This window comes from Thunnus albacares, chromosome 15 (assembly GCF_914725855.1).
Source record: "Thunnus albacares chromosome 15, fThuAlb1.1, whole genome shotgun sequence".
Classification (NCBI taxonomy): Eukaryota; Metazoa; Chordata; class Actinopteri; order Scombriformes; family Scombridae; genus Thunnus; species Thunnus albacares.
Genome location: NC_058120.1, coordinates 29,902,163 through 29,926,711, shown reverse-complemented (window position 1 = coordinate 29,926,711; position 24,549 = coordinate 29,902,163). Strand labels below are relative to the sequence as shown.

General features: G+C 44.3%; 1 protein-coding gene across 4 annotated transcripts in view; it reads right to left on the bottom strand.

The window, feature by feature from the left end:
* Positions 1–5,148: 5,148 nt before the first annotated feature.
* Positions 5,149–24,549, bottom strand: part of baz1a (bromodomain adjacent to zinc finger domain, 1A) — a 29,258-nt gene continuing 9,857 nt past the window's right edge. For all 4 annotated transcript variants that reach the window (XM_044375693.1, XM_044375690.1, XM_044375691.1 and 1 more), the window contains exons 12-30: positions 21,991–22,311; positions 21,612–21,777; positions 20,630–20,758; positions 19,130–19,200; positions 18,425–18,540; positions 17,295–17,533; positions 16,981–17,201; positions 15,472–15,602; positions 15,251–15,393; positions 14,067–14,218; positions 13,802–13,873; positions 12,046–12,128; positions 11,388–11,552; positions 10,309–10,529; positions 10,067–10,228; positions 9,803–9,981; positions 8,506–8,714; positions 8,305–8,392; positions 5,149–7,881 (exon numbers count right to left, since the gene is read on the bottom strand). In XM_044375693.1, the coding sequence (XP_044231628.1) occupies positions 7,706–7,881; positions 8,305–8,392; positions 8,506–8,714; positions 9,803–9,981; positions 10,067–10,228; positions 10,309–10,529; positions 11,388–11,552; positions 12,046–12,128; positions 13,802–13,873; positions 14,067–14,218; positions 15,251–15,393; positions 15,472–15,602; positions 16,981–17,201; positions 17,295–17,533; positions 18,425–18,540; positions 19,130–19,200; positions 20,630–20,758; positions 21,612–21,777; positions 21,991–22,311 (3,044 nt within the window). In that variant the 3' untranslated portion in view covers positions 5,149–7,705. The remainder of the gene's footprint in view (positions 7,882–8,304; positions 8,393–8,505; positions 8,715–9,802; positions 9,982–10,066; positions 10,229–10,308; positions 10,530–11,387; positions 11,553–12,045; positions 12,129–13,801; positions 13,874–14,066; positions 14,219–15,250; positions 15,394–15,471; positions 15,603–16,980; positions 17,202–17,294; positions 17,534–18,424; positions 18,541–19,129; positions 19,201–20,629; positions 20,759–21,611; positions 21,778–21,990; positions 22,312–24,549) is intronic.

The window sequence follows — 24,549 nt, the reverse complement described above, 5'->3', positions numbered from 1 at the left end:
TAATTTAATTTATATTTCATCTGGTTGTCGCCTACTGATCACTCTCTTATTAATAAATAATCTGATACTGAACATAGTTTTGATATGATTGTTATGTGAAACACGACTTAAACCAAAAGTTTTACTTCCCTTAAATGAAGCTTCCCAGCAGACTATACTAATGTCCATGTAGCTCGAGCAAATAAACAAGGTGGGAGTGTCGCCTGAATATATACAGTAAGTCTATTTTCAAACTTGACACTAAATAACACTTGAGACTCTTATTCTAAATCCATCCAGCCGCCAGCAGACTGTTCAGTCACACTGTGATTCTCTACCAGCCGCTCGGCTCTTATTCACAGCTTTTAGAAGAATTTGGAGAATTTATCTCAATTGATCTGAATGATGCTGGTGATCTAAATAAATCCTTTCTGGTACTTTTGGCTTCTCTCAGTTTCTTCATGAGTCGACTCGTTGCAGCGGTAACAAACTGGATTTGGTTTTATCTAAAGTGAAAGCTGTTTCTGATCTGACTGTCTCTCTGCTGTGTCAGATCATTTTCTCATTAAGTCTGAAGCATCATGGGTCTGTTAATGTCGGCACAGATGTGTTTACTATTCGCCACATTGGTCCGTTTGCTATATCTGCTGTTGGTCAGCAGTTTCCTGATGTCTCGGTTCCTTTCACTGCAGACACAGAAACAGGCTCTGTTGAAAATTTCACCAGTGACTTAAATGTGGCCTCTCTGGTTTCCTGGATTCAGTTTCTCCTTTTACTACCAGAACTAGGCAGTTAAAGAGGTCTGCACCCTGGTTTAATGATTTGCTCTGAAGCAGGCCTGCAGGAGACTTTTTCCTGTCTCGGCAGATTTTGAGACTATCTCTCTTCAAACTGACAAAGCTCAGTTCAGCTTCTAAACCAACAACCTGCCTACTCGACCTTTTACCAGCAAAACTGCCACTGACCTCTGGTTAGTTTATCACTTACTACCAGCATTGTCCCCAGAAGCTTTAAGACTGCTGTTTTAAACCTCTAGTTAAGAAACCTTGAGTCTCTTAATAACTATCAACCAGTCTCTAATCTTCCATTCTTTTCTAGAGTACTAGAGAGAGTTGTGTCTTAACATCTTTCAACTCATATAAAAGAAAATTATATGAACCTTTTTGATCAGCTTTCAGTGCCCGTCACTCCTGAACCTGCTCCAACCAGAGAGGTTAATGATCTTCTTCTCTCTGGGCTTCTCTTTCTGGATCTCAGTGCAGCCTTTCACACCATTGATCACTGTTTACTATTAGACCGACTACATTTTTTATTTGAAAGAACACAGTGTGTCTGCTATGATAATACTAATACTAATAATAATTCCACATTATTTCTTTGAAGCCATGCTTGTAGGGTTCTGTTGAGAGGTAGAAGAAATTTCCCTTTTGTTGATACTGCGTTGCAGGTCTGTCACTGAAAAAATGTAAAAAGTATACTGACTTGAGGGTGTCGTTCTCTCACTACCTTTAGAACTGGATCAAGGTGGGCCCAGATGGGGAGGGTGATATGGAGCAGAAGGTGTGCGGCGCTTGTTCACCAGCGGTGTAGAGCACTCCAGTGTGCAGACTGGCCTGCTGGTGTGAGCCTCCAAAATGCACAGATTGTATTTCTTCGCTGTATTTGCATGAGTAATTTTGCTGTTTCACACATTTATCAGCATGTGGTAAAAAGTCTCCGCATGTCCACCCTGTCATGGAAGGCTCGCTGACAGGGTGGACATTTTTGGCTAATGTTAGCATTTAATGAGCACATGGTGGACCTTCAGTTAGCAACATGATTCCGTTAGCAAGGTGACTGTGTACTGTTTAACAAATATATTTTGAATTTCTGAAAAGTTTTTATATTAATTGATATTTCACTATGACAGAGTGGACATGTGAAGCTTGACAACATCCAACTACACACATAATATGATGAAAATTACGAAATATAAGTGTAAATACTTATTCTGCAACTAACCAGTGTTTCAGCCTCCATTGAAGACAAAGTGGTGGTAGTAATATCACTAAACACATCAGAGGGTTTCTTAAAGGAGCAGTTACCCCATAATGACAGGGACACATGCAAAATGTTCAATATGATTATGAAAATAGAATATACATGATCAAAATGACTCGTTTGATCAAATAACTTGTGTACAATAAAACCATATACATTTTTTTTGATTTAGTATCATTTAACCACTTATTACACTCACTGTAGTTAGCAGAGCAGTGTGTGGGACATGCCAAAATCACGTACATGAAAAAATACAGTATAAAATGAAGGAAACACATTTCAAGAGACTTATCATCATACTGGTATGTGTGTAAATGTTTGGCCATTCATAATAAGACCTCAGAGTTTCATTATTCTGCTACATTTTCATGATGACTGAGTGATTCTGATGAGGACACCAAAGACACTTCATAGTGATATTGACTCACTACAGCCACACTCTCTGATGCTATGCAGATGATACTCAGCTGTATGTGCCTATAAAGGCTGATGATAATAGTCACATTAATAAATTAGAGGCCTGTTTGGCTGCTATGAAAAGTCGGATGTCACTAAATTTCCTGCTTCTAAATTCAGATAAAACTGAGATGTTGGTCATTGGCTCTGATAGACTCAGACACCAGTTTGATCAAGTAAACAGCAACACTCGACAACTGTGTGATTTCACAAAGTGTAGGCGACAAAGCATTACGTTTGATCCCAGCGTCTCCTTTGATAAGCACACTAAACAAATCACCAACACTGCCTTTTTCACTTACAGCATAAAGGAAAAATCCAGTCTTTCCTGTTCATGGCTGATGCAGAGACTAATACATGCATTCAGGTCTGACACATGTTGGTACTAAAAGTCTTCAGATGGTTCAAAATGCTGCAGCTAGAATCTGAACTAAAGCAAGAACATTTGACCGTATTACGTCATTGGTTTCCTCTCCATGTTAGATCAGACTGTGAGCTGCTTCTGCTGACTAATAAAATCCTAAATGGGCTCCATCATACCTGACTGATCTCCTTAAACCTGTTATTCCATCTGGAGCTCTCTGCAGACAGACTGCAGGGCTCCTGTGTGTCTCCACAGTTAAATAGAAGTCAGCAGGTCTTTTCCTTTCAGCCTCGTTCTTATGGAACAACGTCCCTGCTGACGTCAATCAGTCTGTTGAGTCCTTTAAATCTAAACTTAAAACTCACTCACTTACAATTAGTTGCCTTTAATTGAGTCTTTCATGAGCTTGTGCTGCACAGTCGGTTTCTGTCTCAATGAATTTACTGAGCGCTGTCCTGCCAATCAGATTATTGACTGTTGGAGTTGCTCTGATAATCATTGCATCTCTCCAAACTTCTGTTTGTTCTGCAAGCACATCTCCCTGTTTTCTCCTCCTGTCCTCTCTTGTCTCTCAGGCATCTCTTGCTGGACCAGAACCCATCCTGGACCAGAACCCATCCTGGACCTGCTCTGCTTCCCTGGTTCTCCATCCTGCAGGAGTTCAGCCTCATGTCTCTCTCTCTCTCCTGTGTCAATAATGTCTTTTCTTGTCTCTTCTCTGTGTTTGTGATGGTGTGATGTGAGTGTCTGCTGTGTGCATGTGCAGTCTGTCCTTCTGCCAGGTTTCCATGGTGATGGAGGTCACATGACTCAGGTCCTGTTCTGTTCTGGTGGCTTCATCACACCCTTCATATATATTATAAATCCATTATAATGTTGTTGTCCTGTTCCATGTTGTGTTATTCTCTGTACACACATCTATTTCCTGTCTGTCCGTCCTGCAGAGATCTTCCTCTGTTGCTCTTCCTGAAGTTTCTAACATTTTTTTCACATTTCAACATTGTCCACTAATCGGAAGATCGGTGGTTCGATTCCCGGCTCCTCCAGTCTGCATTTCGATGTGTCCTTGGGCAAGGTACTAGATCTCCTCTGATGGGCAGGTTGGGACCTTGCACGGTCGCCCCTGTACCATTCAGCGTATGAATGTGTGTGAACGGGTGAATGTGATTTGTAGTGTAAAAGTGCTTTGAGTGGTCGGAAGACTAGAAAGGCGCTAAACAAGTACAGTCCGTTTACCATTTTTCCCCATTAAAGGTTTTTTTTAGGGAGTTTTTGGTTATTTGAATTAAGGGTCTAAGAACAGAAGACGTACTGCTGAGGACTGTGGATTTTGTCCTCCATCACTTCCATTGTAAGGTCATTATGAAGGGATCTTCTAATGGTCAGTATGAACAGGAGGAATGATTACAGCAAGAAAAACAGCTTTAATGTTCATTTGAGCTCCTGACTGTTGGTTTAAGACTCACTTGATAAACTGTGAACTCGTCCTTTAAAGATCCGTTTTCTTTATCCTTATAAACATCGACTTACATCACTATTAACGACAGTTATTTTCTTCTTGTAGCTTCCTGGTTCACCATCAGGCTGCTTCATTAGTTTCATTTGGAATTTAACCCTCATTTGCATAAAGTTGAAATTTTTCAGCTGTTGCCCCTCGCCGCCGGTCGGTGACGTGTCACCTGGAATCCCACAATGCCTTGCGAAATGATTCACTGGTGTCCCAAATAAAATGAATGTGGGTGAACTTTGTGTTGCATCGTGCTGCGTTCAGACACAAACTCGTAGATACAGTAGTAGATTTTTGTTAATTCCACTCATTAAACAATGCTGAAGATATTAAAGACTTCACACAACTTTAAAAAGCTATAAAAATGAAAATGATATGCTTTACAGAATAACATAACTTAGTTAATTTTAGAATAAAAAAAACAATCATATTTCATTTGGAAGTGTTTGAACATGTGAATCATTTGACACGATTGTACAAAGCATATCATCAGTCGTGACATGTTATATATATATTCTGTAAATGGTAATATGTGTAATCCAGTAGGGCTGAACCATTAACCAACCATTACTCCTCAGTGGTTTTTTAATTGATTTCTGAAGTTTCATTTTTAAAAGTTTGATAAACACAGACTCAGGATCAGAGTTCCCGTCTGATGTCTCTGCATAAACAAGTTGAGATACTGAATTTTTAAATGTGTCCTCATCACTCTGAACCAGTGCTGGAAGCCTGTAGAGTCTGTATCAGTGTTTGTGAGCTTTGATTCTCTGAAATGTGAACATAAAGCGACTCAAGGCAGCAGTCGGTTATAAAAAGTCAATTTATTTTTACATTAGAACAACAACAGACAGGTTAGAGAGCGTCAGGAGGCAGAAGGCGTCTATCAGAGGATCAATCAGTCATAAATAAAGACAACGCAGAGACTTCAACTAAATAAATACGCAGCAGAAGAGGAGGGAAGGAAGGCTGCAGCGGCTCCAGTGTAGTGTCTACAGCCGACCTCCATCAACAAACAAACAAACAAACAAACACTGAGTGACAGAGCTGCTACACTCACACTAACATCTCAGCTGAACGTCAAACAAACAGCCTAAAGCGGGAAATAGTAGTCAAAATACAAAAAACTACGAGTCCAGAGAGGCCACGGCGGCTCACGTCTTTAAAGGAACAGTTCGACGTTTTGGGAATCGCTCTTTATTCTCTTCATCTCAGAGCCTTAAATGTTCAGATGGATATTAAATCTAATGTCTGTGAGCTGGAGTTAAAAGTGTTTATCAGTGAGGCTAGCTGTTTCTCTCCGCTTCCAGTCTTTATGCTAAGCTATGCTAAACTAAGCTAAGCTAAGCTAACTGCATCCTGACAGCCATGAGATTAACATCCATCTGAACATGAGCATCACTCTCACAAAGAGAAATGTTTCCAAAAACATTTCCAGGTCTTCATCATCCTCCAGCTAACAAACTGTTTGAGATCATGAATGAGTTAAACTTAACATGTGATATCTTGTTTGTCCTGAGATCACAACTCTTTGTTTTTAATTAATTATTGTCAATGTTCCTGACAGACACTATAACTGACTATGAATCTGAGATTTAACTGTTTCCTCCAGATATAAAACGCTCGTTGTGTTGATGTTTATCTGTTCAGATCATTAGTTTAGTGAAGCGTTTAATTCCTGTTACAAACCTTCATCTCACAATCTTTAATTTTCTCAGGATAATTTATATTAATTGAGGGCGGGAAAGGGGGCGTGGCCTGGGCATTTAGAGGGAGGGGTCATGTTTGGAGGAGGAGCTGTGTGTTAATTGGTGAACTCGTTAACAGTTTGATACCTTGAGATAAAAGAGAATCAGAGCGAGAACTTTGGAAGTCTGCAGCGGCTGAAATTAAAACGAACTCTTCAGATTTAATTGAAGTGTATTTTCTGTTTTGTGCGCATGATGTTTGACAAAATAAACAGTCTGAGAACAAGTCCACATTCAGGAACGTGGTCTCAGACTTTTGGGCCCCACTGTTAATATATATATTTTATTTTGATATTGGAAAAAATTCACTGGGAACAACTAATACAAAATCTACTTTGACAAGTGTGTCAGATCAAATAGAAACAGATGATATGATCAATGAGTTTTAAATGTCTCTAGTGAAGTGAGTAGAAGGGATTAACTCTGTGGGAAAGTTGTTTTTTTCACATTTAAATATTAATTCAATCAATATCCTGTAAAAAACTGAATGTAAAACGGACTTTTCAGTTTCACATCAGCAGAAAATGTTCAGCTTAAACTTGAGAATGAAATTAATAAACAGACTTTCTGCTCAGATTTCTGTCGTTTTTGAAGAAAATTAATTTTGTGACTTTATAGAAACGAGCTAAAAACTCTGGACATAAATGAAGTTTAGAAGTTTAATGTGTTATTTAATGTTCCAGTTGAGGATGCACAGTCTGCTGGTATGAAAATGAAAACAGTCCATTTTTCCCACTTTATTTTAATTTTAGGGCAGCACCAGACTTCCATAGCTACGTGACGATGAGCCTGAACGCCGCGGCCGCTCTGCTTCAGTAAAAAACCAGCGAGCACTGTTAGAAAATATCTTCTCATTCAAATCAAAATCTTTTGTCCCTGAGCAAAACACAAACGGCCTGATTTGATTTTTTCTTAAATTGTCAGTGCAAAGCTGAAGTTGTTTTAGTGGTTTTTGCTTTTTTTTCTGAATGAAGAGAAAACATCAGATGAAAACTGTCTACGTCTCTACGGTCCTACAGCACCACAGGAATGTGTGTCCAACATGTCTGCTGCATGTCCGCCGTCTGTCCACGCAGACGGGAAAACAAATGCCCTGAACGTCAGCAGGTCGGAGGTCAAAGGCGTCAAGACAGACAGGAATTTACTACGTTTTTATGAACTCTCAGTAGCTGCAACATTTTTTTACACAAGTTTTGTTTTTTTTAACGTGTTTAACGAGTTTCTGATCAGGTGATCAGGTGATCAGGTGAGAGGGGCGGAGCTCTATAAACATAATGAAAGATGTAACTGTGTCTCAGGTGAGCTCAGTTGCACCTGAATCTAACTTTAACTGGTTTTATCATTAATTAAATGTTCCTGGTGAACCTTTTTAACATTGAACTTCATGACCTTTGACCCCCGCAGTCCCTTTAAACTCTTCTGATGAAGCGTTTCAGACATTTTGATTGATTCAGACCACTGTGGCTGACAGGTCTACAGGGGTCAGAGGTCACGAAGGAGTAAGTCTATCAGGAGGGAAACGATGGCAGCTTCTACGTCCGGCCCACTTCCAGTCCCTGGACCAATCAGAACACAGCGGAGTGGACGGCGGTGAGGTCAGGGGGTGTGTTTGGTTCAGTGTCGGGAGCGCTTGGCAGGCGGGGCGGCGCCGCGCTCTGACAGGCCGAGTCTGCCGAGCTCCGAGTGGAAGAACTGCTGCAGACGGTGACCGGCCTTCGCCTCGTTAGTGTGACGAGGATTATACTGAAGACAGTTAGAGAACATCAACTCCACGTCCGAGATGTACTCACCTGGAGACACAGACAGACAGACAGACAGACAGACAGATGTGGGGAGAGACAGACAGATGTGGGGAGAGACAGACAGACAGATGTGGGGAGAGACAGACAGATGTGGAGAGAGACAGACAGGAGGATGTAAGTTAGTTGCAGCTCTGGAGGGAAAAACTGACAAAACTGCACTAAATTATTTTCTGATTGTCTTAATAATCATGAAACAATCTATTGATCATCTGGAAACAGTGAAACATGTCGTCACAATATCCGAGAACACAAGGTGACGTCATTTCAGGTTGTCTGGTTTTGTCTGAATATTTTGGGGTTTTCAGTTTACTACAGTGAAAGACAAGCAGAAGATTAAAGATCCACATTTAAGAACCTGAAGCCTGAAAAAAAAAACCTCCAGTAAAGAATCTGATCAGTGTGTTTCCTCACCTGCTGTCTGATATTCACAGTTGTTGACTTTCTCTCTGATGGTGCTGAGAGCGATCGGCTTCTTGATGATGTCATAGTAGTCAGGAACCTGCAGACAGACAGACAGACAGACAGACAGACAGACAGACAGACAGGTGAGTTACAGACAACGCAGCTCCACAAACAGGTGAACATTACCTGTGTGTGTTTATGTTTGAGTACCTGAGTCCTGGACACCAGCTTCATGAAGGGCCAGCTGTCTTCGTGTCTGACGAGCTCCACCGTCAGCTGCTCGCAGGCCGACAGCTCGTGGACGCCGTGGTTCCTCCCTGAGGAGCGGCGGCTGGATGAGGAGGTCGAGGAGGAGGAAGAGGAGGCAGGAGGAAGGACGGGGAGGACGGGTTTGGAGGGTTTAGAAGGGGGGGTCACGTCTGGAGGAGGAGCAGAGGAGAGATGTTACTGATGATGTTTATTAGTGTTTATCAGTAGTAGTTTGTTTACCTGTCGGCGGGTGTTTACAGTCAGTAGTTTGTTTGTTTACCTGTCGGCTAGTGTTTATGGTCAGTAGTTTGTTTGTTTACCTGTCGGCTAGTGTTTATGGTCAGTAGTTTGTTTACCTGTCGGCGGGTGTTTACAGTCAGTAGTTTGTTTGTTTACCTGTCGGCGGGTGTTTACGGTCAGTAGTTTGTTTGTTTACCTGTCGGCGGGTGTTTACGGTCAGTAGTTTGTTTGTTTACCTGTCGGCGGGTGTTTACGGTCAGTAGTTTGTTTGTTTACGGTCAGTAGTTTGTTTGTTTACCTGTCGGCTAGTGTTTATGGTCAGTAGTTTGTTTACCTGTCGGCGGGTGTTTACAGTCAGTAGTTTGTTTGTTTACCTGTCGGCGGGTGTTTACGGTCAGTAGTTTGTTTGTTTACCTGTCGGCGGGTGTTTACGGTCAGTAGTTTGTTTGTTTACCTGTCAGCGGGTGTTTACGGTCAGTAGTTTGTTTGTTTACCTGTCGGCGGGTGTTTACGGTCAGTAGTTTGTTTGTTTACCTGTCGGCGGGTGTTTACGGTCAGTAGTTTGTTTGTTTACCTGTCGGCGGGTGTTTACGGTCAGTAGTTTGTTTGTTTACCTGTCGGCGGGTGTTTACGGTCAGTAGTTTGTTTGTTTACGGTCAGTAGTTTGTTTGTTTACCTGTCGGCTAGTGTTTATGGTCAGTAGTTTGTTTACCTGTCGGCGGGTGTTTACAGTCAGTAGTTTGTTTGTTTACCTGTCGGCGGGTGTTTACGGTCAGTAGTTTGTTTGTTTACCTGTCAGCGGGTGTTTACGGTCAGTAGTTTGTTTGTTTACCTGTCAGCGGGTGTTTACGGTCAGTAGTTTGTTTGTTTACCTGTCGGCGGGTGTTTACGGTCAGTAGTTTGTTTGTTTACGGTCAGTAGTTTGTTTGTTTACGGTCAGTAGTTTGTTTGTTTACGGTCAGTAGTTTGTTTGTTTACCTGTCAGCGGGTGTTTACGGTCAGTAGTTTGTTTGTTTACCTGTCGGCGGCCTCTTGCGGGTCTCGCTCTGACCAGGTGAGGTTCTGGTGTTGCCGTTCGGTGGCAGGATCTCGTGGCTCAGGCGGGCGCTGATCCGACTCCCGGCGCGTGGTGGAGCTTTACTGCCGGACGCCGTGTTGGCCTTGGATGTAGGAGGCGTGGCCTTTTTCCCTGAGGACCTGTGATTGGATGGAATCAGTAAACTGGGTGAACTGGGAACGATGCTTAAAAGACTATATGGACAGTTGTACAACAGATACTGACTTGGAGGCGGACGAGTTTTTCCCCGCTGAAGCAGCGTTGTTCTTGGGCGTGGCCTGTTGACCTTTGGGCGTGACTTGTTGACCTTTGGGCGTGGCCTGTTGACCTTTGGGCGTGGCCTGTTGACTCTTGCCTTTGGGGGGCGGGGCCTGGCTCTTCTTGGCGCTGCAGACAGAGGAAGAGGAGCTGCTGTTTAAGACTGATCTCAGCGCAGCTGGACGAGGTTGAAATATTTCCACACTTACCTCACAACCACTTCTTCCTCCTCCTCCTCCTCAGACTCCTCCTCTTCTTCTGACTCCTCCTCTTCCTCCTCAGACTCTTCCTCCTCCTCTTCCTGTTCGTCATCCTCCTCCTCCTCCTCCTCCTCCTCCTCGTCGATAGAGGAGCGCTGACGGGACGGGACGCGGCTGGATCTCTGTTTGGGTCGACAGTCTGGACAGAACCAGTCCCCCTCTGGAACCGACTGAGACACACAGAGACGGTAAACGTAGCGTTAGCATGTTAGCATGTTAGCATGTTGCTTTACTTTAACATCTAACATGGAGATTTTTCTCTCTGGTGGCTTGTTGCAGTTTGTGGACAAACACCTACAAGACGACGTCACATCTGCAGGAAAACGCATCACAATAACACACGAGAATAACACAAAATAGAACCGCACGTCAAATTCCTCTTTTGAAAGCTTCTGATTGTTAAAGGAGCAGCTTTTTATTTATTTACTGGTCTCTGTTGTTTACCGTGCTGTTGGTACACGTTATCAGGGTTTTACTGAACTTCAGACCTTTTTAACACCACATAGAAGACAATTTCATACTGGTTCAAGCATCATACTGGTGAAGGATCAAACTATGATGGACGAGACTTAGAATAATTTATTATTAGATCACATTTTTTTCAGCTGTATATAACAATAATTCATAATGATATAATTAAATGAATATGACCTGAAAGCAGATAAACAGCAGAAAATGAGTGACTGGATAAATGAATTTAATCAGTTTTCTCTGATCTCTCCTCTTGTCTACAGTGAGTGGAGGAGCTTCCTGAAGCTGCAGCAGTTAAAGTGTTTGCTGTCGACTGAAACTCCAATAAAAAGTATTAAACAGCTTCCTGCAGCAGAATCAACGTCTGACTGTAGTTTATAGATGAAAACGTCTCCCGACAGCCAGAGACGATATCCAACACCGTCCAACACCGTCCAACACCTCAGCTGGATGTGAAGCGAGGACGTGGTGGTCCAGGTGTGTGTGTGTGTGTGTGTGTGTGTGTGTGTGTGTGTGTGTGTGTGTGTGTGTGTGTGTGTGTGTGTGTGCGCGCGTACCTTGAGGCGGGGTCTCAGACAGTGGGTGTGATGTCCTCTGTCACAGCCGTCACACAGCAGCATGTTGTCGGCGTCTCCTTTGCGTCTGCAGATGCGACAGCGAGCGTTGAGGACGGAGCGAGACCAGAGGACGCTGCGCTCCAGACTGGACAGGTGGACAAACACCTGAACACACAAGTGATACACACACACAAGTTAATCACACAATCAGGGATGTGTATCGATTAGAGCTCAAACAGTTGGTCAATTAATCAATTAGTTGATGAAAGGAATATTAATGGACGTCTAATATGATAATCCATTAATTGTTTCAGTTTTTTTTAAGCAAAAATGCAAAAAGATTTGTTGGTTCCAGGTTTTTCATGTGAGAATTGTTATTATGACTCTAATTCTGTGTTCAAACCAAACCAAAGTGAATTTTCTCCTTGTGTTATTCAAACAACTTTGACCGCAGGATGGAGATAAACGTTCATATTTTAATTAGAGTATATGTCTATGAGCCTGCTACAGCTCAGCGATGCCTAAAACCTTCCAGGTGGAATTAATGTTCTGCACGTCAGAGGAAGTGGATGGAAGCAGATCAGAAAACAAGGAGGCTTGTGCAGAACACTGATGATCATCACCAGGACGCTGCTGAGCATGTGTGTGTTTGTCTGACCTGAGACAGACTGGAGCAGGACTGCAGAGACTCCCTCCATCGCTCCAACACCGTCTTTATGACTCGACCGCTGTCACTGCCGTCTGAGACACAAGCAGAGACACACACAGAGACACACACAGAGACACACACAGAGACACACACAGAGACACACACAGAGACACAAACAGAGACACAAACAGAGACACACACAGAGACACAAACAGAGACACAAACAGAGACACAAACAGAGACACAAACAGAGACACACACAGAGACACACACAGAGACACACACAGAGACACACACAGAGACACAAACAGAGACACAAGCAGAGACACACACAGAGACACACACAGAGACACACACAGAGACACACACAGAGACACAAACAGAGACACACACAGAGACACAAACAGAGACACAAGCAGAGACACACACAGAGACACAAACAGAGACACACACAGAGACACACACAGAGACACAAACAGAGACACACACAGAGACACACACAGAGACACACACAGAGACACACACAGAGACACAAGCAGAGACACACACAGAGACACACACAGAGACACAAACAGAGACACACACAGAGACACACACAGAGACACAAACAGAGACACACACAGAGACACACGCAGAGACACACACAGAGACACACACAGAGACACAAGCAGAGACACACACAGAGACACACACAGAGACACAAACAGAGACACACACAGAGACACACGCAGAGACACACACAGAGACACACACAGAGACACAAACAGAGACACACACAGAGACACACACAGAGACACACGCAGAGACACACACAGAGACACACGCAGAGACACACACAGAGACACACACAGAGACACACACAGAGACACACACAGAGACACACACAGAGACACAAACAGAGACACACACAGAGACACACACAGAGACACACACAGAGACACACGCAGAGACACACACAGAGACACACACAGAGACACAAACAGAGACACACACAGAGACACACGCAGAGACACACACAGAGACACACGCAGAGACACACACAGAGACACACACAGAGACACAAGCAGAGACACACACAGAGACACACACAGAGACACACACAGAGACACACACAGAGACACAAACAGAGACACACACAGAGACACACACAGAGACACAAACAGAGACACACACAGAGACACACACAGAGACACACACAGAGACACACACAGAGACACAAACAGAGACACACACAGAGACACAAGCAGAGACACAAACAGAGACACAAACAGAGACACACACAGAGACACACACAGAGACACACACAGAGACACACACAGAGACACAAACAGAGACACACGCAGAGACACACGCAGAGACACACACAGAGACACAAACAGAGACACACGCAGAGACACAAACAGAGACACAAACAGAGACACAAACAGAGACACACACAGAGACACACACAGAGACACACGCAGAGACAGAGACACACAGAGACACACACAGAGACACACGCAGAGACACAAACAGAGACACAAACAGAGACACAAACAGAGACACACACAGAGACACACACAGAGACACACACAGAGACACACACAGAGACACACACAGAGACACACACAGAGACACACACAGAGACACACACAGAGACACACACAGAGACACACACAGAGACACACACAGAGACACACGCAGAGACAGAGACACGCAGTGATCAGAATATGACGAGACAGAAACTCTCAAACTGCTGAATGTTGAACTCTATAGAGAGTCGTACCATCACTGGCCTGGTCCTCATCTTTCTTCTTGTTCTTCTTCATCTTTTGGTCTTTCTTTGAGTCTTCCTCACCTGCAGGAGGAGGAAACAGATGTTATTGATAAAATAATACACAGTCACACTGCACATATAAAACCTCCAGACATGTTTCCATCGTCTCAGCGATCAGAGCTTTTAGTTTCTGTTTTCAGTCAGTTCAGATTCTCCCTCCTACACTTTTCCAGGCTGTTCCAGACTTTTCCAGGCCCCGGAGTGTGAGACTCACCCAGCGGAGCTTTGAGGAAGCGCCTCTCGATGCCTTGCTCAATGTGAACCAGAGCCTGAGCCAGGATTCGTACCGAGCTGCTGACGGCCTGCGGAGTCCCGCTGCCGCTGCTGTAGGCGGCGGCGACGCCGTCGGACTTCAGCTCCTGCAGCCTGAAACACGACGTACAGTTTATAATAAATACACAGGACACATACAGGGGAAGAGGAAGACCAACAGGAAGCAGGATGTTTGTCCAGGAGGGTTAAAAACATACACGACAACTGCGCCCTCTAGCTGCAGTTAGTGTGAACTACGTGGAGTTTTAGATATTTAAACACATTAAACAATAAGTTCAAGTGTCTTTGTCATCTTTATAAATGTATTTGTATTCATTTGATTGAGGAGAAATAAAAACACAGTGAACGCTGCAAACTTTCAAAATGTATTTCAGCTGCAAAAGTCAGTAAAATAAGCAGTTTGAACAAACAGCATCTATTTATTTTATTATCTATTATCTCTGTTCAGGAATCATTTAAACTGACTGTGATGTGTGAAACTACTGGCAGTCAGCAGCATTTTATTTGTTCTCCAGTTCTTCATCAAAACTATTTTGGGTTCAGTTTTCAGATGACAGTTTATAAAACTCTGTTAAACTGGTAACAATAATCAACATGTCACCGTATCTCCATGTAAATGATGTTTCATGACACATATAATCTACTGCACATGTCACTGGTTTACTTTTTTTTTTCATTTATCTGAGACAGTTTGTAAAGTATCTAAAGTATTGGTAAGTTCATATGTTGCTTTCACTCCTGTATATTGATGGTTTCATCTTTAGTCGTCATTCAGGATGTTTCCTGGTGTTGAAACAAGAAGGTTTGTGAACAGAACTCCACATAAAAGCTGAAACTGACGTGAGGCGATCAGCTGATGTTTGTCATCTCATCTGATGAAAGAGTCAAACTACCTGAATACAGATAACAGAAGAAGAACTGGGATCAATAAGAGATGAGTCACCTGATTAAATCAATCAATACTATCTACCTGGAAGCAGCTTCTACCCGTCTCTTTACCTGTCTCATGTCTGTGTCTACGTGTCTCATGTCTGTGTCTACGTGTCTCATGTCTGTGTCCATGTGTCTCATGTCTGTGTCCACCTGTCTCATGTCTGTGTCCACGTGTCTCATGTCTGTGTCTACCTGTCTCTGGCTCTCAGGTGAGCAGAGTCCACCTCCATGGCCTCCACTCGTCCGTTCATCCCTCCGTTCTCTCTGCCGTCAGAACACAGCAGTTCGTAGTTTCCTGCTTCCAACGCTGAGCGCCACACCTGTCGGTCCATCACCTGCCAACAGAAGGAGACAGGTGAGTTCTACCTGAGCTGTGTGGGAGGTCAGCTGCTGCAGCAGGTGTGTGTTTGTACCTTCAGAGTTCCCAGAGTTCCCTGGTGGATGCGGTCCTCGATGTCCAGGAGCAAGTCTCTCAGTCTGACCTCCATCAGAGTCTCAGCTGCAGCGGTGCATTCTGGGACAGATCGCGATGACTCTGGATCATCTGGACAGGAGGACAGGTGTGTGTTCACAGGTGTGTTTGCAAACATCACAGTGATACTCGTGTGTTTACCTGTTTGTTTACAGGTGGTTAAGTGTGTGATACTTGAGTCTGTAGTTACCTTTGTGTGTTCACCCTGAACTATTTATTTACCTGTGTGTGTGTGTGTGTGTGTGTATGTGTGTGTGTGTACCTGTGTGTGTGTGTGTGTGTGTGTACCTGAGTGTGTACGTACGTGTGTGTGTGTGTGTGTGTACCTGTGTGTGTGTGTGTGTGTACCTGTGTGTGTGTGTGTGTGTGTGTACCTGTGTGTGTGTGTGTGTGTGTACCTGTGTGTGTGTGTGTGTGTGTGTGTGTGTACCTGTGTGTGTGTACCTGTGTGTGTGTGTACCTGTGTGTGTGTGTGTGTGTGTGTGTGTACCTGTGTGTGTGTGTGTGTATGTGTGTGTGTGTACCTGTGTGTGTGTGTGTGTATGTGTGTGTGTGTGTGTACCTGTGTGTGTGTGTGTACCTGTGTGTGTGTATGTGTGTGTGTGTGTGTGTACCTGTGTGTGTGTGTGTGTGTACCTGTGTGTGTGTATGTGTGTGTGTGTGTGTGTACCTGTGTGTGTGTGTGTGTGTACCTGTGTGTGTGTGTGTGTGTACCTGTGTGTGTGTGTGTGTGTACCTGTGTGTGTGTGTGTGTGTGTGTGTGTACCTGTGTGTGTGTGTGTGTGTACCTGTGTGTGTGTGTGTGTACCTGTGTGTGTGTACCTGTGTGTGTGTGTGTGTGTGTACCTGTGTGTGTGTGTGTGTGTGTGTGTACCTGTGTGTGTGTACCTGTGTGTGTGTGTGTGTGTGTACCTGTGTGTGTGTACCTGTGTGTGTGTGTGTGTGTGTACCTGTGTGTGTGTGTGTGTGTGTGTGTGTACCTGTGTGTGTGTACCTGTGTGTGTGTGTGTGTGTGTACCTGTGTGTGTGTGTGTGTGTGTACCTGTGTGTGTGTGTGTGTGTGTGTGTGTGTACCTGTGTGTGTGTGTGTGTGTGTGTGTACCTGTGTGTGTGTGTGTACCTGTGTGTGTGTGTGTGTGTACCTGTGTGTGTGTACCTGTGTGTGTGTGTGTGTGTGTGTGTACCTGTGTGTGTGTGTGTGTGTACCTGTGTGTGTGTGTACCTGTGTGTGTGTGTGTGTGTGTGTGTGTACCTGTGTGTGTGTGTGTGTGTGTACCTGTGTGTGTGTGTACCTGTGTGTGTGTGTGTGTGTGTACCTGTGTGTGTGTGTACCTGTGTGTGTGTGTACCTGTGTGTGTGTGTACCTGTGTGTGTGTGTGTACCTGTGTGTGTGTGTGTGTGTGTGTGTGTGTGTACCTGTGTGTGTGTGTACCTGTGTGTGTGTGTGTACCTGTGTGTCTGTATTTGTTGCTGTCGCAGCTCTGCAGCAGGTGTTGCAGTCTCTCTCTCTCCTGCAGCAGCGCCTCCTTCAGGCCGCTCTCTCTGTGACCTCGCGGGTTGAGAGCTTCGATCAGCTGATCCACCTCCTCCACTGAGCTGTAGAAGGACCACTGGTTGGGACGGTTGACTGGCGGGCCGCAGGTGTGGAGGGGGGCGGGGCTAGAGCCGACACTATCCAGAAAAGAAAACGAGGACGTTTCAGTCATCGTCAGAAAACTCTCTGAACACTGAAGCTCTTCTTTACCTGAACTCTGAGTGACCTACCTTCCCTCAGCTGGCTCCTCCTTGACACCCTCCTCATCCTCCATCTTGGTTGTGGCGTCCTGGGCGGGCTTTGGGTGCGGCTGCAGCATGTCCTCCGTCAGGCCGAAGCCGTCGTCCTCTACAAACAGCGCGGAGGCGGACGGGAGGAGCCAGTAGCGGCGGTACAGCCGGTCTCTGCCCAGAGGCAGCAGGCAGGTGCAGGCCGCCGCCTTCTGGATCCGTTCCTGCAGCTCTCGAACCTGCGAGACCATCAGATCACTGATTCTAACGTGACTGGTTTGTTTTGTGTTAAAGGACAGATTCACTGTTTTTTTAAGCAGTGAAAGAGGTTTTCCTCGCTGTAATCATTCCTCCTGTTCATACTAGATATTAAAACATCCTTCAAATGTGCTTCAATGCTTTTAAAAGTCTGTGTGAAGCTTCTCTTCAGCTTCAGCAGTCTGAGTCATATCAGTGGATATCTGACACATTTACAGTCTTTGTGTTTCCCTGTTGAGCTGCAGGTGGAAGTATAGTAACAAAAAGACTTGTTGGCACTAAAAAGACTGTAACGTTGAAAGATATCTACTTGATTTGACTCATGTGGACGCTGAAGCTTCATATTAGCTTCAGATAAACTTTAAATACATTTTTGCACAGAAGGAGGACTGTGGATTTTGTACCTACAAAGTTTGGTGACGTTAGGAACAAAACTTGTTGAGACATTAATGCTGAATGCTTCCCAGATGTGTTCTATAAAAATGAAATAATATTAAGGGGCTGAAAAAATATGAAAAGAGGATTTGAACAGAGATTTTTTTCATGATACAGACGAGTTTTGACCAAAATCTGAGAAGGTCCTGAAAACGTCCTTTAAATCAAACTAAACAGTACAGTTTGTATTTTCATCCCAGTGGTGACAGAACAGATTATATTTAAATAAATGTTAGTTTATTATGAAGGTTTATATAGTCAGATTACATCCACACTAAACTAGTTCTATGTGTAAATGCTTCTTCTTCTTCTTTCTGCCTCCGTTCAGACTAAAACCACAAAAACAAAGATCTGCAGACTGAATAAATATTAAACTGTTTCTACTGAATGATGACGTGTGAAGCTGAGAGGAAACGATGCCGCTGTGTGTTTCTGACCTTCTCCTGCTCTTCCTCCAGCTCCTCTGCAGTCAGGCTGCTGGGGGGGCAGGACGACGACGACGCTTTGGGGTCAGAGGTCGGCTGTTGCGGCTGCTGTTTTTCTTTCTGGTTGCCTTTAAGGTGGAGGAGAGAAGAGAAACTGGTGATTCAGTAGAAAAAAAAGAGGAAGTATAAAAACACTTTCTCGTTACTGTAACCACATCTCTCCAGATTCAGTTTCAGATATTTCTCCTGCTCTTTGGTTTTCAAACTTTCTTCCTCATCGTCCTGTTTGTTTGCTGCAGCTGATAATAACTCAACACTACCTGAATATGAAGCCAGTGTTAAATAACTCTCACACATTCGGCTTATTTTAGGTCTCAGAACAGGAACTCGGATGGTTTGTTGAGTCAACTGCAGACTGATGATGAAATTTGTCAAGATGATCATAATTATGAAGATGGAGCAAGTTTTTATTGAGAAACTGACGTTAACCCTCAATTAACATTTTGAAGATTTAGGTGTAATATTATCTGTTATGTGTTTATTTATCATTAAAACACATGTTGCATTTTGTAAACTGTTTAAAAATAAGATCATATTTTATATATTTAGTGTCTGAAGTGTCTCTAGAAGAAGATATTTGGTAAATGAAGTGTGATGTGCAGGAGAAGAGTTCAGATCAGACGCGCAGTAAACAATCATGTCTTTATTTTTTTTTACCTTTTATCTTCTTCTTGGATGAAGCATTTGGCTCCTCGTCATCCTCAGCGTGTTGTTCAGCAGGAGTCTCACTGCAGACACAAACAACGTTTGAACGTTTCCTGTTTATTCTCCTCGTTTTGTCTCAGTAGCTGTTGTAAAACCTTTAATCAACGACTTTATGAAGTTAAATCATATCTAGAGAGACAGGAGGAGGTGGAGGGATCAGCATCAACATACTGGACTTCCAACATTCTCCCAGTTATCTACTGGGAACCAGATTCCTATCAGAGCTGGAACATCCTCAGTAAACCACTAAACCAAAAGCCTGAAGTCCCAGTTCAGGTCACTTTAAACATCAACAGACGCTCACTTTGTTACCTGCTGTGTCTACTGGGATATTCCCACCTTCACCAGTAGACTCTGCAGTGGTTCAGTGTCTGAGGGATCTTTTTCAAAACAATCACTTTTCTTTTGAGCACATAGTTAGAAAACATGACTTGACTAAATCTCATTTCTTCAAGTGTTTACAAGTGCATAGTCTAGTCAAAAAGCACTTTGTTTCCTTCCCATCACTCCCAGTAGGAGGTCAGATCTTTGGATTGGGATCCTCTTGAATGTGATATCTAGACTGGACGGTGCCATTCAAAGGATGGCGTCTCCTCCTCTGAGTCATCTCAGAGAACAACGGAGGAAATACTAAATGTTGAGCCTATCACATGTTCTGGATTTGTCCAAATCTGGTTCCAGTCTGGGCCGCTATCTTAAAGACCTTTTCATACATCTGTGAGAAAGAAATACAACCAGACCCGACGATTATATATATTATTATATAATATCTGGGGCTCCTACAGACGTCTCAGTGTCAGTGTCTCATCCTCACCACCAGCATGAAGGTTAATACTGAACAGCCACCATCACATTCCCAGTAGACAGAGTGTTATAGCACATTAACAGCAAGAGAAGCTTTAATTCTCTACAAGAGGTTTTACTTGGAACATGAATTAGTCTGTAAACAGCAGATGTAGGCGGGTTTAACATCCCTGCGCTGGCTGGATGAATGCATACTGAGCATGCTCACTAGAAACTCTCCTTAGCCGAGCAGCTAATTCCAGTTAGCGCTCTGCTAACTTGAAGGGGAATAAAATAATTGAATGCGGCTCTTCTAGACTTTCCAACTGTTTCAGACTGAATGGATGAAATTCTGATAGTGAGACGAGTCTTTTCACTGAGGTCATGTGACGCTCAAAACTATTTATCCACTGTTTTACAGCCACAACAGTAGCGACGGCGTCGGCTACAGCGAAGCCTGTGATGTCAGCACGTCAGTGTTTTTGTAATTACTCTCACTGCCAGCAGAGGGAGACAAAAGTCCCGCAGAGCTGTAAGTCAAATGAAATGATTTTCTTAATTAGTTTGAACTCGTTACACTTCGACTGCTGACATTTACTCCGTATCTGACCCGCAGGAAGTAAAACAGACAGCGACTGAATGCTCGCGGCTCCGTCACTCTTCTTCTACCTGTTTGTTTGGAGTCTTCCCTTCACTTCCTGTTCCTTCAGTTTCTCCTCCTGTTCCTTCAGTTTCTCCTCCTTCTCCTTCAGCCTCTGCTCCTGCTCCCGCAGCCGCTCCTCTTTACGAAGACGAACCCTGAAAGAGAGAAGAGGAGGAGGAAGAGGAGGAGGAAGAGGAGGAGCACAACACATCAGGATTTAAGTTCAAATGTGTTTTATTCTTGTTGCATAAACCTAAATGTGTTTAAACCTCAGTATGTGTTACAACTTATGTCTACGCTGCCTGTGTTTACATTCACACACACATGTGTAAAGCATGATGGTATGCATTCTTGTGTTTACCTCTGTGTTGTGTATGTTGTGTGTACCTGTGTTGTGTGTGTACCTGTGTTGTGTATGTTGTGTGTGTTGTGTGTGTACCTGTGTTGTGTATGTTGTGTGTGTACCTGTGTTGTGTATGGTGTGTGTACCTGTGTTGTGTATGTTGTGTGTGTACCTGTGTTGTGTATGGTGTGTGTACCTGTGTTGTGTATGTTGTGTATGTTGTGTGTGTACCTGTGTTGTGTATGTTGTGTATGTTGTGTGTGTACCTGTGTTGTGTATGTTGTGTATGTTGTGTGTGTTGTGTGTGTATCTGTGTTGTGTATGTTGTGTATGTTGTGTGTGTTGTGTGTGTACCTGTGTTGTGTATGGTGTGTGTACCTGTGTTGTGTATGTACCTGTGTTGTGTATGTTGTGTATGTTGTGTGTGTACCTGTGTTGTGTATGTTGTGTATGTTGTGTGTGTACCTGTGTTGTGTATGTTGTGTGTGTTGTGTGTGTACCTGTGTTGTGTATGTTGTGTGTGTTGTGTGTGTACCTGTGTTGTGTATGTTGTGTGTGTACCTGTGTTGTGTATGTTGTGTGTGTACCTGTGTTGTGTATGTTGTGTGTGTACCTGTGTTGTGTATGTTGTGTGTGTACCTGTGTTGTGTATGTTGTGTGTGTACCTGTGTGCGGCCTCCTCTCTCTCGCGGCGGTGTTGTTCGGCTCTGATCTCTCTCAGTTCCTGTTTGGCGCCTCTCTGCTCCTCCACACAGTCTTCAATCAGATCTCTGCTGGACGCCAACGTCAGCAGCTTCCCCACCAGAGCCTGCAGGATCCGCAGCTTCTCTCCTACACAGACACACAATAACCGATCAATAACCGATCAATACCTAGCAATACACATCAATGGCTAGCTCCTCTCATACACATCTAAATCAATCAATACTGATACACCCTGACCTCCTCAGAGTGCGACTTGTTGACAAAACATTTGACTATTAATAACTTGATTGATGTCAATCAATGACATTTCAGCTGCTATCTGATTGGTCGGTTGCTGACCTGGCATCAGGTCGTATACCGACGTGCACGACAGCCTCTTCAGCAGCACCGGCTCAGCCAATCGCAGCTCCACACACGGGTCGTCCATCAAAGTGAAGCCGCCCTGCTTCTGGTAGCGGAACTTGGCGTTGCCGTGGTTACAGTCGGCGCCAGACGCCAGGATGTAGAGACGCAGGATTTCTGACAGCGTGCAGCTGTCCAGGTCCAACTGCTTCAGACTGCTGCCCTGATGCAGCTGAGGCCAAGCAGCAGCCAATGAGGCGACAGCGCTGAGCGCCGACTGAGTGGGATCAGAGTCATCGTCCAGAGCCTCCGACAGGTCTGCACACACACACGCACACACACACACAAAAACACGCACGCACACACATACACAAACACACATGCACACACACACACACACACACACACAAACAAACGAACACACGCACACACATACAGACTATTAGAGGAGGTGTATCAGTTTCAGGTGTGTGAGCTGGTCTTTCTATCTTTGTGAGAACCAATATCAGTTTGACACCATGGTAACGAATAGTAGGGGTCGGGTATTTAGTCGTGATGGTTTAGGGTTTAGTTGGGGTCGGGTATTTAGTCGTGATGGTTTAGGGTTTAGTAGGGGTCAGGTATTTAGTCGTGATGGTTTAGGGTTTAGTTGGGGTCGGGTATTTAGTCGTGATGGTTTAGGTTTAGTTGGGGTCGGGTATTTAGTCGTGATGGTTTAGGGTTTAGTTGGGGTCGGGTATTTAGTCGTGATGGTTTAGGGTTTAGTAGGGGTCAGGTATTTAGTCGTGATGGTTTAGGTTTAGTTGGGGTCGGGTATTTAGTCGTGATGGTTTAGGTTTAGTTGGGGTCGGGTATTTAGTCGTGATGGTTTAGGGTTTAGTCGGGGTCGGGTATTTAGTCGTGATGGTTTAGGGTTTAGTTGGGGTCGGGTATTTGGTCGTGATGGTTTAGGGTTTAGTCGGGGTCGGGTATTTAGTCGTGATGGTTTAGGGTTTAGTTGGGGTCGGGTATTTAGTCGTGATGGTTTAGGGTTTAGTCGGGGTCGGGTATTTAGTCGTGATGGTTTAGGGTTTAGTTGGGGTCGGGTATTTGGTCGTGATGGTTTAGGGTTTAGTCGGGGTCGGGTATTTAGTCGTGATGGTTCAGGGTTTAGTCGGGGTCGGGTATTTAGTCGTGATGGTTTAGGTTTAGTAGGGGTCGGGTATTTAGTCGTGATGGTTTAGGGTTTAGTTGGGGTCGGGTATTTAGTCGTGATGGTTTAGGGTTTAGTTGGGGTCGGGTATTTAGTCGTGATGGTTTAGGGTTTAGTCGGGGTCGGGTATTTGGTCGTGATGGTTTAGGGTTTAGTCGGGGTCGGGTATTTAGTCGTGATGGTTTAGGGTTTAGTTGGGGTCGGGTATTTAGTCGTGATGGTTTAGGGTTTAGTTGGGGTCGGGTATTTAGTCGTGATGGTTTAGGGTTTAGTTGGGGTCGGGTATTTAGTCGTGATGGTTTAGGGTTTAGTTGGGGTCGGGTATTTAGTCGTGATGGTTTAGGGTTTAGTTGGGGTCGGGTATTTAGTCGTGATGGTTTAGGTTTAGTTGGGGTCGGGTATTTGGTCGTGATGGTTTAGGGTTTAGTCGGGGTCGGGTATTTGGTCGTGATGGTTTAGGGTTTAGTCGGGGTCGGGTATTTAGTCGTGATGGTTTAGGGTTTAGTTGGGGTCGGGTATTTAGTCGTGATGGTTTAGGGTTTAGTTGGGGTCGGGTATTTAGTCGTGATGGTTTAGGGTTTAGTAGGGGTCGGGTATTTAGTCGTGATGGTTTAGGTTTAGTTGGGGTCAGGTATTTAGTCGTGATGGTTTAGGTTTAGTTGGGGTCGGGTATTTAGTCGTGATGGTTTAGGTTTAGTTGGGGTCGGGTATTTAGTCGTGATGGTTTAGGGTTTAGTCGGGGTCGGGTATTTAGTCGTGATGGTTTAGGGTTTAGTCGGGGTCGGGTATTTGGTCGTGATGGTTTAGGTTTAGTAGGGGTCGGGTATTTGGTCGTGATGGTTTAGGGTTTAGTCGGGGTCGGGTATTTAGTCGTGATGGTTTAGGGTTTAGTCGGGGTCAGGTATTTAGTCGTGATGGTTTAGGGTTTAGTCGGGGTCGGGTATTTAGTCGTGATGGTTTAGGGTTTAGTCGGGGTCGGGTATTTAGTCGTGATGGTTTAGGTTTAGTAGGGGTCGGGTATTTAGTCGTGATGGTTTAGGGTTTAGTTGGGGTCGGGTATTTAGTCGTGATGGTTTAGGGTTTAGTTGGGGTCGGGTATTTAGTCGTGATGGTTTAGGGTTTAGTTGGGGTCGGGTATTTAGTCGTGATGGTTTAGGGTTTAGTTGGGGTCGGGTATTTAGTCGTGATGGTTTAGGGTTTAGTTGGGGTCGGGTATTTAGTCGTGATGGTTTAGGGTTTAGTTGGGGTCGGGTATTTAGTCGTGATGGTTTAGGGTTTAGTTGGGGTCGGGTATTTAGTCGTGATGGTTTAGGTTTAGTTGGGGTCGGGTATTTAGTCGTGATGGTTTAGGGTTTAGTCGGGGT